Below are 14,202 nucleotides of genomic sequence, written 5' to 3'. Positions count from 1 at the left end.
TTTCAATACTTTAAATTACTTGATTTTTCAAGAATTTTATTTGTATACTTTCATAAATATATATTTATTATATAATTTCAAATAAAATAACTTTTAATTTCGTTATTAAAAGTGCAAATAAAGACTTATTTTTATCGTATACTCTTTAATAAATCCCTTTTCTTATATATTTTATTTCAATAAATTGCTCTAGAACAGAAACACTGAAGAACCATAAAAAGTGGAGGAACTGATTTGCCTTGTCACCACTTCCAGTAGCGTTATGCCAGAAGTTAGGAAGTGCGTTAGCTGACGATAACCAAATTTATTTTTTTCCTCTGAGAATACAAATAAGGCAAAAAGATGCAATTGCATCAAAAAACGTAGAAAGAAAAAAAAAAAAAGTCTGGCTTTTGGCAAGGAAGTAAAAATCATATTTCAAAAAATAGATATTTTTGGTGGGAGGTTTAAAAAATAGTGACCAACACCAACGAGGAAGACGAGGAGGAGGAGGAGGAGGAGCCAAGACTTGGAATGTTCTTTTTCTTGAATAAAAATCTAATGCCTAAGAAATTCTGGAATATTGGACATTTTCTTTGTAAGAAAATAAGAAAATATTTCAGAGGATTTTCCTCCGTTTTTGAATTTTGTTTCTTTTATGTGGTCAATTGACGCAAGAGTTTTTTTTTTTTTTTTTTTTTTTGGTCAATTAATGCAAGAATTTTTTTTTTATTTTTATTATTTATGAAAAATTCACGTGCAACGAATGCATCCACTGATTCTAGAGAACCTTTTGAAATTTAACCGATTTGGTTTCGGGGTTTGGGAAAAAGGATGTGAGGGAGGTGATGTTGATTTGAGAATGAAAATGACGAATGATACGAATGACAGGTTGCAATTCAGAGATTAAACTCTTTGCTCAAATGCAAAGGAGATAATGAAATCCTTAAAAAAATAGATTTGAACGCCGACGCCATGTTGGCCATTTTGTCTTTTTTCTTAACAGAACCAGTCCAGCTAGCAAAATTGGTCCACCGAATATTCGGATAACATCTTCATTTTGAAGGGAAAAGGTATAACAAGGCAGAAACCTTTCTAGTCAATCGTTTCCCCTCCGCATCTAAATCCTGCCGTTCCACTCCCATGATGCAATTTATTTCACTTTTCAAGCAACAGATTCCTGCCCTTCATGAGAGGCATAGTCTTCTTCGGCTATACTCTTCTTGCTCATCGGTCGAGACCGGTAGATGTTCCACAATTCGACCACAAGGTCTGTCAACACAAGATCCGTTGAATTCTTACCAACGACACGAAGGACAAAGATGCCATCATCTCGAAGATAAGTGTCAGCAAATTGCTTGAATAGTTTCTTCTCGTTCTGTCCGACAGACACCTGGCCAAGTTTCAAGTACTTCTTCACGTAAGAGACCTTCTGCTTCCTGTAGTAGAGAGTGTGGAACCAGGTGAGAAGGTTGACGCATGACAAGACAGAAACAAGCACAAACCAAAACCACAGGAAGATGAAAACTTTCTCGTTAAACAGGTTGATAGGCAGAACACACTGGACGGTGAAACGTTGTACGTTTACCATTTGGCGGATATTGAAGTCGCACAGTGTGACACGAGGGAAACGAGGTGATTCCTTCCAGGCTCCGTGTTCCGTTAAGTGTTTCATCACTTCAAAGCCGTACACACCGTAGTCGTTGGCTAGGAAGGAGTTGAGCAAGAAAAACTGACCAATACAATTGAGAACGTAAGCCAATTTGATCACCATGTAGAGGCCAATAAGAAAAGTGCCCTCCCGCTTCATGCAAAAGCAGCACAGGATGCGAGACAGCTGTTTGCGAGCTTGAACAATGCTGTTCATGTGATAGACACGGTTAGAATCCAACCAACGATCCATGAAGTAGGAAATGTGTTCGATCGTTCGCTTCCGATCATCAGGAGAACCATACTGGGTCTTATCGGCCAATTCGGTTAATTTGTCAAGGTTCAAACCAGAAGTGCCGTGGAGCATTCGCCACAAGAGATTAGGGGCCTTGAAAAGAAGGGCCTGGAAAAGCAAAATAAGAGGCACCCATTGATAGTACGAGATCTCTGCGTCTTCACGGGTGGATATGTCGACTGGAATTGTGTCGTCCATTGGAATATAATAAGTGTTAGAAATCCAGCAAATCCATTTCGTATACGACACGTAGGCACCCGTGAACATAGCAGGACACCAACAGTGAATAGGGTCACCGACCAATTGTCCAGTTGTCACGACGATAGCAAACAGCACCAATATGACGCACGTGTAAATGTGGTTGAGGCGGTCAATCCAATCATCATTACCAACGGAGGTCAATCGCGAAAAGGAAGAAAACGATCCAAACACACCCCAAACCCTGAAAGAAAATAAAAAATAAAATTAGAATTGGTAAGCATGTGTAGAAAACAATAAAAATACCTACTTACTCACAGATGGAGCTGAAAGGCAGAAACAGACCAAATATTAAGGTTTCATGTAGGATATGAAAAGAAACTGGAATCTTAGGGAGATATCAATCATACTAGTCATTATAGGTGCCACAGGGCTTATGAAGAAGAACCTGAAGTCCTACCTAACTAATATTCCTGGTGAACCAAGTGCAAAAGAGATCCAGACAATTGCACTTAAGGGAACAGCAACGATACTAAAAAGAGCTCTCGGTTGGTTTCAATAAAAAGCGTGGCAATGTTGGCAGCTGGTTTGGCTGCCCCATGCCCTGCGTTACAATCTTCAAAGGAAGAAAATTAAAAAAAAAGAGTCTGGGAGACAAGCCAATGGTTACTTTGTTGCTGTTGGACTCCAGTAGGTTTCTGTTCACTTAGGTCAAAGTTGAAAGAGTTGACCTTTGCAAACTTTACCAAACTCCTTCACCAAGTTTAGGTCTAAATACAGGGTGACCCCCCCCCAAAAAAAAACAAAAGCTAAATGGAGGCCATCTAGAACATATGCTGTAGAACGGAGAAAAAAAGGCCAAAGACCCTAATGTTTTGATGTGATGTTTTGAATATAATAAACTAGTTATGACCAAAGTTTCATTTTATTCAGACAAAACACTAAGAAACGGGGCCTAATTAGAGTTGGGCTTGTTTTTTGGGGTCACACGTAGGTTACTTGGACAAGAGTCAAACTTTAATATATATATATATATATATATATATATATATATATATATATATATATATATATATGCACAGAAAATTATGAACAGTATATAGGGATCGAGCTGAACTGCTAGTATTTATTAAAAGAGAATGCTGGAATCAAATGTAGCTTTTTTTTTTTTTTTATGTCATCACTTATCAAGGCCCAGAGGCCACTTAAGGGTAAGGGTTAAAGAGTGTACAGTAGTCAAAAGGACAATATCCTAGTAATTGTAGTGTAGAAGTGTAACTTTTGTAAATTGGATTACTTAAGTGGAACGGCTCATCAAGAACTTGTGTTTATGTTGAACTTAAAGACGACCATAATGTAGTCCGCTGAAAAGTAGGAAAATGGAAGAGTTCCACAGGTGTGCAGTTCTATGAAAGAAACTTTGTGGAATCTACGTTTAGGTTTAGGCACAGATAAGGAGTGGAGCAAATTATTGACAGTGTTTTCAGCTAGACGAGTGTTCTCATGAAAGTCTGGCAAAGGGGGCACTATAAATTGGAGCTCAGGCGAGCACTTGCCATGAAAATAATACAGTAGCAACAGGCTCATAATGTCTCTTCTGTGAGAAGGAGGTTGCAGGGAAGAAAAAAGGGCATCCCCTATTAGGCTACGAAGTCTATTGTGAATACTGTCAAGGCAGGATAAGTCCTTATGGCAGCTCCTGCCCAGATGTGGCAACAATACTCCATCCTTGGATGTACCTGGCTCTTATATAGGTAGAGAATTGCATCAGCAATGAGAATGAGATATCTACTGCAACGACCTTGACAGATTTGATGTACATGTTTCATTTCAGATCAGGAGTAAAGGTCAAGCCCAGAAGCTTACCAAAACATGGAGCCTCCCCAAGACAAGAGTCATTCATTTCAATTAATGGCAGATGGGGATCAGAGTGTTGATGTAAAGATAGAAGCTTAGTTTTAGATGATTTAAAAGTAACCAGCTACCTCTTTCCCCATTGTACCACGTGCTCAAGATCAGAGGAGAGCGAGAATCAGAAAACTTGGTCGTTTACAACCTTTGATGTGTTGCGATAGAGGGTAGCGTCATCAGCATAAACGTCTACGAATGATTTAAGGATGTGATTTGGAAGATCATTGATGTAGAAGTTGAACCCAGGATGGACCCCTGAGGGACTCCAGCATTAATACTATGAGCTTTTGATTTCTGCTGAAATACCACTACTCTTTTGAACCTATCAGAGAGAAATGATTTAATAATTAAGACATTTCCAGTTATACCATAGTTGGAGATCTTGTGAAGTAAACCTTTATGCCATACCTATAGGGGTGGGGGAAGAACAACGGAGGGGAAAAAGGAACAATGTGGGGGCAGGGGAGGAAAAAAAAAAAAGGAACAGGGGGGAGGGAAAAAAAGGAACAGGGGGGAGGGAAAAAAAGGAACAGGGGGGAGGGAAAAAAGGAACAGGGGGGAGGGAAAAAAAGGAACAGGGGGGAGGGAAAAAAAGGAACAGGGGGGAGGGAAAAAAAGGAACAGGGGAGGAAAAAAAAGGAACAGGGGAGGAAAAAAAAGGAACAGGGGAGGAAAAAAAAGGAACAGGGGAGGAAAAAAAAGGAACAGGGGGAGGAAAAAAAAGGAACAGGGGGAGGGAAAAAAAGGAACAGGGGGAGGGAAAAAAGGAACAGGGGGAGGGAAAAAAGGAACAGGGGGAGGGAAAAAAGGAACAGGGGGAGGAAAAAAAAGGAACAGGGGGAGGAAAAAAAAGGAACAGGGGGAGGAAAAAAAAGGAACAGGGGGAGGAAAAAAAAAGGAACAGGGGGAGGAAAAAAAAAGGAACAGGGGGAGGAAAAAAAAAGGAACAGGGGGAGGGAAAAAAAAGGAACAGGGGGAGGGAAAAAAAAGGAACAGGGGAGGGAAAAAAAAGGAACAGGGGGAGGGAAAAAAAAGGAACAGGGGGAGGGAAAAAAAAGGAACAGGGGGAGGGAAAAAAAAGGAACAGGGGGAGGGAAAAAAAAGGAACAGGGGGAGGGAAAAAAAAGGAACAGGGGGAGGGAAAAAAAAGGAACAGAGGGAGGAAAAAAAAAGGAACAGGGGGAGGGAAAAAAAAGGAACAGGAAGTGGGAAAAAAGGAACAGGGGGAGAAAAAAAAAGGAACAATGGGGAGGGGTATTTGATAAGTATCACTAATCGAAATAATCCTATGAAAGAAGGGACAAGCGATTTTAGCTTAAGTTAACACCTTACATAGCCTAACATCACAAGTGCATCGAGAAGTTTTATTACCACACAAGCTGAAAGGCCCGACATAAAATCAACAGTAGGTTTTTTGATGCAGCAAGGGTGCGTACAAACTTAATGTTTGTGTTTAAAGCACAATTGCCCCGTGATACTTGACTTTCATTTTAAACTGAAATTCAAGCCTGTATATATAAAATTTTTATAAAATCAACAGTACGTTCTCTATAGTGCAATGTAGTCTACAATGTTTGCAGGTGAAGCTGATGCAAGATTATAGTATAAAAAATGGCAGTTTAAATTCCTAGATATATTAACCCTTCTAACCCTGCACGATCAATATATTGACCCTAGCAACATGATTAAAAAGAAAGCACGGTCAATAATTTCAACCTTCTAATGTCTTAAACTTTATCGCCTATCGATTTATGGGCTAATTAGTGCTTAAGGGGGATTCAACTATATGATAGTGGAAATTAAAGAACCCTGAACTGAAATTTAATGCTAGGAAGACTAACCTAACAATAACAAAACGCCTCTCCGTCTGATATCGATGATAAATAAGTACCTACCTGAGAAGTTTTCCTTCTAACTCCTTGGCTTAACATTTACAGAAAATATGGACTGGAACAAATACATTGAGGACATTGCGAAAGCTGCTGCAAAGGCGGCGGACTCCCTCTATTGTGCTAGAAAACTACTTACACCTGAGAGTACCCTGTATCTTTACAAGGCCACCATTTGTCCATGCATGGAGTATTATTGCCACATTTGGGTTGGTGCATCTACCACTAGTCTCTCCGTCTTAGCCCCCCCCCAAGACTTCCCATCTAATAATGCGTCCTAATTTATCAACGAAGCTCCACCCTGCCCCCCATCATTGCAATATTGCATTTCTGTGTTTGTTTTCCAAGTATTTTAATGAAATGTGCTCTGATGGACCAATTTCACTTGTGCCTCCTCGACATATCCCCGACAAACCCACTTAGCAACAAAATCACACCCCTTCACTGTTGAAGTCCCTAAATGCCAGAAAGCTTTCTACTCTAATAGTTTCTTCCCTCGAACAGCTAGACTTTGGAATTCCTTCCTGCTTCCCTGACTGTACTGATATGCAGAAGTTTAAATGTAATGTAAACCAACATCTTGTTAATCTCTTCTAGGCATCGTCCCAATGAGTAGCCTCTTATGTCCAAGTGCCTTTTTTAGGGTGAATGCGAGTAAAAAAAAAAAAAAAAAAAAAAAAATTTGATTGAAAGAGAAAACGGAGATCAGTTGCAAAAAAAAAAAAAAAAAAAAAATGCGATCTAACAGTAAAGTCAAAACGACTTATTTCAAATTCAACTTTTGAATGAAAATTCGTGAAATTTCGCACGTCATACGGCAACACTAACACATGCGCAGATATAAGATTTTAGGCTTATCTGCGCAATAGCGAGCAAACGGCAGCCACTTTGGTGGCTTGCAGTATTTTTTTCAACGTGCCAACTTTATATACAAGATGGGACGTAAAGGTGCTTTAAGTCAAGCTAAGAAGTCTAAAATTGTTCAAAGGATCCATAATAAGATTTCCACCTTAGAAATTGCCAAAGAATTCCACCGTGATCATTGTACACTCAAAAAATATTGTACTAACCCTCAACTTTGCAACAGACGTTCTCACAAAGGCAAAATTTGTAATAAATCATATCTGTCACGTCGAACAATGAGCAAGATCAAGAGTGAAGTTTGCCGTAACCCACTTGAAACTAGCAAACAAGCTTTTGAAAAAGTTGGCGTTCCTGATGTGCTCAAATCAAATTTCCTGAGGACGATTGCAAAATTTGGAAAGCCAGGTCTGCCCTCAATTGAAGGATATCAACAAGAAAAAGAGGATGGAGTGGGCGATAGATCACATGAAGGTGGAATTTTCAAACTGTTTTGTTCACTGATGAGCGTCGAGCGACCCTTGATGGACCCAATGGGTGGAGGGAAGGATGGTACCATAATGAGGATCTACGTCCCCAAAGCATCAGGCGTCAACATCATTGGCAATGAGCTGGTAGGACCATTCAGAGTCGGTCGCAGATGGAGTGAAAATTACCGCCAAACTCTACATTGACTTCATTAAGGAACGCTTGGAACCCTGGCACAAGAAAAAGTATTTGGCACTCCGGAAAAAGATGGTATTTATGCATGATAATGCATAGTCTCATTCTGCAGGGATAGCCACTTAATATTTGGAGAGAGTTTTTGCCAGAGATGGGAAAATAATGCGATTCCCAGCCTGTTCTCCAGATTTAAATCCCATCGAAAATCTATGGAGCATCTTGAAACAAAATATTTACTCCAGACGAAGGCAGTAAAACTCCAAGGATGACCTCTGGAGTGCTATTCTGACTGCTGGCAAAGACATTTCATCAGATGAAATTGAAAGTTTGACATCTTCAATGGACCAAAGGCTTTTTGCTCTTGTCAATAAAAATGGCAATTATATAAGATATTGATTGTACTATGAAACCATATTCAAGTTGTTTGTTCTTTATTATTGTTGTTCTCAATTTACAAATTCATAGAATAATCAATGTTTCGATGATCTTTTAGCACTTCACCATATTTTAGTATTGGTTTGCATATAAAGATGACACGCTGACAAAAAAATGCAAATCATCAAAAATGGCTGCCAATTCTTTATTACTGTGCAGATTAGCTTAAATTTTTTAGATTTGCGCTTGTGTTAGTGTTGCCATATAACGTGCTAAATTTCCCAAATTTACATCGAACAAAAATATCGATTTTTTTTTTTTTTTTTTTTTTACAAAGGCATCACCACATTATCAAGGCCCAGAGGCCACTCAAGGACAAGGGTTAAAGAGTGTACAGTAGAAGTTGGTCAATATAGTAATCATTAGTAATGAAAATTTGGTAAATTTAATAACTTATATGGAACGGCTCATCAAGAACTTATTTACTTTAGACTTGAACAAAACCATATTGTAGTCAGCCGGAAAGCAGGAAAACGGAATACAATTCCACAGGCGTGCAGTTCTAAGAAAGAAGCTTTGTTCATGGAATCTACGTTTAGGTTTAGGCACAGATAAAGAGTGGGGGAAATTATTGATAGTATTTACAGCTAGACGAGTGTTTCTTGTGAAAGTTTGGCGAGGGGGGACCATAGATTGAAGCTCAGTTGAACACTTTCCATGAAAATAACGATACATCAGAGACAAACTCGCAACATCTCTTCTGTGAGATAGAGGTTGCAAGGAGGAGAAAAGGACATCTCCTACGAGGCTACGAAGTCTATTTTGAACTCTATCAAGGCAGGACAAGTCCTTTCTAGCAGCTCCTGCCCAGATGTGGCAACAGTATTCCATCCTTGGACGTACCTGGCTCTTATATAGATAGAGAATAGCATCAGCAGTGAGATATCTACTGGATCGATAGAAAGATCCCACCATTTTTCCAGCGGCCTTGGCAACAGATTTGATATACGTGTTCCATTTAAGATCAGGAGTAATGGTCAAGCCCAGAAGCTTGTCAAAACTTGAGGCCTCCTGAAGACGAGAGCCATTCATTTCAATTGATGACAAATGTGGATTAGAATGTTGATGATGTAAAGAGAGAAGCTTGGTTTTAGATGCATTAAAAGTAACCAGCCACTCCTTTCCCCATTGTACTACGTGCTCAAGATCAGAGGAGAGAGAATTGGAGAGAACTTGCTCGTTTACTGTCTTAGATGTGGTACCATAAATGGTAGTGTCGTCAGCATAAATGTCTACAAATGATGTAAGGATATGATTTGGAAGATCATTAATGTAGATCAGGAAAAGAGTTGGGCCCAGGATGGATCCCTGAGGGACACCGGCATTAATACTGTGAGCTTCTGATTTTTGCCCCTCAACTACTACTCTTATGAACCTATCAGAAAGAAATGATTTAATAATTGAGAAGACTTTTCCAGCTATACCATAGCTAGCGATCTTATGAAGTAAACCTTTATGCCATACCCTATCAAAGGCTTTAGATATGTCAAGAGCAATTGCCCTAGAAAGATTGCCACCATCGAGAGATTTGCTAATCCTATGTGATATAACTGTAAGGACATCTGCTGTAGATCTAGCAGAACGGAAACCATAATTCTGGCATGGGAGTGTATTTTGGCCGTGTTTGTTGAGTCACATGTAACATAAAAACAAGGGAAATAATTCCCAATTTGAATTGGCCTAAATTTTTGAGTTTTCAAAAATGAATTACTTCCCCTGCTAATATACGCTCTCTTTGGTTATTACGTCAGCTAAAATCGCTAATTATCTTCGAAAACTATTTTCATTAATTGATTTTCTACCTTATCGTTTCTGGTAATTTTTGGATATGTTCATTACTGTGACAATTTAGTAGATACCATTAATTTCACTTGAAAATCAATATTTCAATTTTCGAATTTAAAATTATCAAAGTTTTAATGTTTTTTTATGAATAAATGAGGTTTTGCTTTGTATTTAAAAAGTTTTAAAGTTTTTAAGTTTCACACTTTGTGAAATGATACGTTTTCGATAATACCTTATTGTTCATATATTAGCAGGCATCCCAATAAAATCACTGTTCTTTTGTGTCTATTAGTGTTGGAACGATTAATCAGAATTATGAATCTAAACTTTTGGAGGTATCAAAGCAGAAAACATTGTACCTATTTTCTGATGCCAAAAAAGATTTTAATTGGCTTTTTTTTTTTTTTTTTAAATTGTTTAAAAACAATTTTTTACTGCTGGTAAGTAATGATGTAATAATGAATGTCGATTGATTCTAAATAACCAGTAAAATCGATAGATCATATTGATTTTAATTGATTTAGTTGCTGATTGATCTATCGATTTTAAATAACCAGTAAAACTAAAATCGATAGATCATCCCCCACAAGTGTATTTTGACGGAGAAAATATCTGCACAGTGAACGTGTGTCTTCACGGTAATCGTACGAAATTACATATTTATACTTAATTAGTGCTGGGATTGATGCCTATTTTGCAATGCCAAAACGATTCTTTTAATTGTCTTTTTTTTTTTTTTTTTTTTTTTTTGGATTTTGTTTAAACCAAAATCTAACATTGTTGGTAATAATGAAAAAAATAAATATTTATTGATTTTAAATTACCAGTAAAGCTATAATCGATAGATCATCCTACAAAAGTGTATTTTGTTGTTTAGGAAAATATCTGCATATTTAACATGTGCTTTGGTGAAAATCGGGGGGGGGGGCAATCTTATAGTTAAATAATTAGAGATTTATAAAGAATCGGAATCAGAAATTGTATCGGAATCAGAAATTGTATCGGAATCAGGAATTAAGCACAGAATCGGTAATTTTATCAGAATCGGGATAAATATTGGAATCATCCCATCACTAATAAATAGAGATTTCTATAAAGAATTGGCATCGGGAAACATTAGAATCGTTCCATCACTAGTGTCTATGTTCGGTGTTGACTTATTCTCCATTTTGAGCCAGTTGCATCTGTTTCATTTGAAGATCGCGGAAACTATTTACATTTATTTGATTCTTCATGAATGAGACACAGAAAGGAGAGAAAATGGAATTGATAAATCTTTTGACAAAGTTTACACACGGGTCGTTTCAAGCACTTAAAAAGGACACTCTCCAACTACTTGAAAAATCATGCCATGCAAGATTGAAAGGTAAAACTATTAAACTGCAACGTTTGTTTACAACAAAAAATGTAATCCAAGCTTTTGGGGGAAGAGATAGCGAGGAGATTGCAGCTTTATCAAATTCATTTTGTAGACAAGTGTTCACCCACAGAAAATAAAAAAAGTCAGATCTAGTAGAAAACTTAAAATGAATGAACATTTTGTTAAAAAAATTTCTAAATGGGCAACAGGAGACGTGTCATGAACGTCTCGATAAACGTTCAAAATTCAAAAATTAAACAAAATGCCCTAACAGGTAAGTTTTTACTGTCATTACATTTGTTGGTTGGATTTCTACCAATATTGTTTGATTTTCAATTTTTGAGCTATTAGCGATACCCACCCCCTCCAGATGACTATCATGTCAAGCATTTTTTCATTCTAAGTTAAACATTTGACACTACTTGTGGTTTGAAATAAATGTTTCAAGTAAAAGCACAAAAAACTTATCCAAGTAGGTTTTTAGTTTTCTCCCACTGCAAGAATTTGGAGACCAGGGTCGGAAAGTGGGATTGAAGTCAGCAACCCCAAGGAGAGGCACAGACTTGCAAAAAGTGTCCACCACAATCACAACGGACCAGTTTATTACAGGAATACTCTAATCTCTTGATTTTGGGGGCCAAAGATAAAAATCCGGGTGGTAGAAGTGTAACTTATCTGGCCTTTGGTAACGTTTTAAGCTTTGTTTTATTGGTTATACTACAAAATGCCCAAATCAACTTATTTACAATCCTTCAAGTCAGGTTGATGTCAAAAAAGAAATATATAACAAATGTCATCAAATACAAGATAAGTTACTTTTCTACCTAACTGGATAAGTTTTTAGTGTTTCTATTTAAGGTAAAACGTTTATTCGGTTAAAAAAATAAAAATTAACGCTAATGGAGAACAAGGCAAAAAAAAAAAAAATGCTTGCGATGTGTTTACATTTTTGAAGTCTTAACAAAAACTTCAAAATAAGAAATCAAACAAAATAGAAATCCACCCAATAAATGTCATAGTAACATTTATTGGGTGGGTTTCTACCACCATTTTGTTTTATTTCTTATTTTGAAGTGATTATCGAGACTTCAAAGACATCACGACCATTTTTTCTTATTCTTTAGTAGCGCTCAATATTATTTGTTTTAGGAACTTAAACACACAGACAGACAGACAGAGAACTTATCTTGCCTTTGATTAAATTTGTTTATACATTTGTTTTTGACAACTTTTTCATACCTCTGTGGATTATAATACAAACGCCTTAAAGTTTCACATTTATAGTATTTATAAATAAATAATGCCTGGGTTGATGTGTGCGCGTGTGCATCGTAAAGTCTACAATTCATCAATATTAAACTAAAAGGGATAGTTGCTAAGAAGATCAAACAAGGTTCTAATAACGATTAAGGTCAAGCTGTGACCCACTTTTGGGGCAAGCCCAATTGGTGAACACTTTCTACAAAAAGGTAATGAGAAAATGAATGCAGAAAAGATCAAGACTTGAAGAGAAAAAAAAAAAAAAAAAAAAAAAAAAAAAAAAAACGAAGTCAGCATTCAAAGCAAGATGTTGTGCGAGAGAGGTGGAGAGTGATTAAAACTTACCCCATAGTCTTTAATTAAAAGATGGGGAAAACGCGACTCCTGCCACTAGAGAAAGAAAAAGAAAAACTCAAAATGCCAGAGGGCGGGAAAGACAATGCATCAATCACAAATTTAAATCAAATATGACAAATATCTTAACAAATTTAGATAAAAAGACTAAAAAAAAAAAAAAAAAAAAAAAAAAAAAAAAAAATCCCTTTTCTCTACTTTTAAACTTTGGAATGCATGCAATTTTATACAAATTTAGCATCAAATTATCACCTCCCGGTGCTTTACCACTTAAGGACAGAACGAGTAACTATTTTGCATATCCACCATGGCCAACATTTTTCAATGGTCTTACGTACATGAGGGAAAGTTAGATACGAGGTCAGTTTTTAACAAAGTAAAATCTAGCTTATATATATATATATATATATATATATATATATGTAAATGAAAACGACAAAAACTGCCCCGTCTAGAGGATTTCTCGGTTCTCATGTAGTTGTTGTCTCCCTGTACGTACTTTCGTTTTTCCTCACTTACATGCTCCTATTCCGAATTCGTAGCAGTGGGCCGGCATCAATGGATTTTTTTTTAGCGATTAATTTTTTTTTTTTTAATAAAAAATTCAAACCGATATAAAGTATTGCACATTAAAAAAAAAAAAAAAATCATTTATTTCAAATTATTTAATCAATTTTTTTTTTTTTTTTTTTTTTAGATTGCATGCATTGCAGCAGCCGGGGGCAGCCGCCCCTGCCCTGCTGTTTAACAGCATGGACGACCACGGTTCTCCAAATGGTAGAGCCACGGTTCTCCAAATGGTAGAGCCATGGTAATCTCGGGAAGTAACGATGATAGTTTCTTGTTGCTTTCCGTCTTGATTCAGGGGTGTATTTCCCCCCTCATGTTTAATGCGCCTTCAGATACCAACCTGGAACTTTTTACGACTCAGCACGGTACATACAGTGACTAGCCTTCCCAAATGGTCACCCATCCGGTACTGGCCAAGCTCATCTGCTTAACTTCGGTGATCTGGCGAAAACCGGTATGTCAACGTGATTGTTTCGTAGTGATAGCTAAATTTAAAAAGTTATTCTGGCAAATTTGATGGTTCTCATGGTTCTCTGCATGGAATTTTCATTTGATTAAATTCGAAAAAAAAAAAAAAAAAAAAAAAAAAAAAAAAAAAAGAGAACCATTGATATGCTACTGCAGCAGTGTCAGAAATTTCGTGAAAATAGTGAATAATTCCACCCCATCTTTCAAAGCTTATAACTCCTCAAAAAATGTAATTCAAGCCCTAATTTTTTTTTTCAATTAAAGGAGCAAGGACCAAGGTTTCATTAAAAAAAAAAAAAAAAAAAAAGACAAAAAAAAAAAACAATGTGTTCTTATAAAATAAGGTTTTAAACTTCGGACTTTACAGGTAAATTTCTAAAAAAGCGATTTTTTTTTTGTTTTAAATTTGAATATATTATTTATTGACCCTTTCTCTTCAATTTGTGCGACATAAATTAATTTACTTTTTAATAGACATTTCAAAATGGGTGACACTTGAGGGGGGGGGGCGTGAATTTAAAAAA

At 36.8% G+C, this 14,202-nt stretch overlaps 1 protein-coding gene across 2 annotated transcripts in view; it reads right to left on the bottom strand.

Annotated features, from left to right (window-relative positions):
- Positions 1–983: 983 nt before the first annotated feature.
- LOC145241567 (innexin unc-9-like) overlaps positions 984–14,202 on the bottom strand; it is a 46,943-nt gene continuing 33,724 nt past the window's right edge. Inside the window, exons 2-3 of one of the 2 annotated variants that reach the window (XM_080104637.1) lie at positions 12,632–12,676; positions 984–2,366 (exon numbers count right to left, since the gene is read on the bottom strand). In XM_080104637.1, coding sequence (XP_079960763.1) covers positions 1,145–2,366; positions 12,632–12,636 — 1,227 coding nt within the window. In that variant the 5' untranslated portion in view covers positions 12,637–12,676 and the 3' untranslated portion in view covers positions 984–1,144. The remainder of the gene's footprint in view (positions 2,367–12,631; positions 12,677–14,202) is intronic. The other variant, XM_080104638.1, reaches the window with a different exon arrangement.

The sequence above is a fragment of the Euprymna scolopes genome, chromosome 20, assembly GCF_053919585.1.
Source record: "Euprymna scolopes isolate OS-2025 chromosome 20, ASM5391958v1, whole genome shotgun sequence".
Taxonomy (NCBI): domain Eukaryota; kingdom Metazoa; phylum Mollusca; class Cephalopoda; order Sepiida; family Sepiolidae; genus Euprymna; species Euprymna scolopes.
The sequence above is the reverse complement of the archived record's forward strand: the minus strand, read 5'-3'. Positions and strand labels throughout refer to the sequence as shown.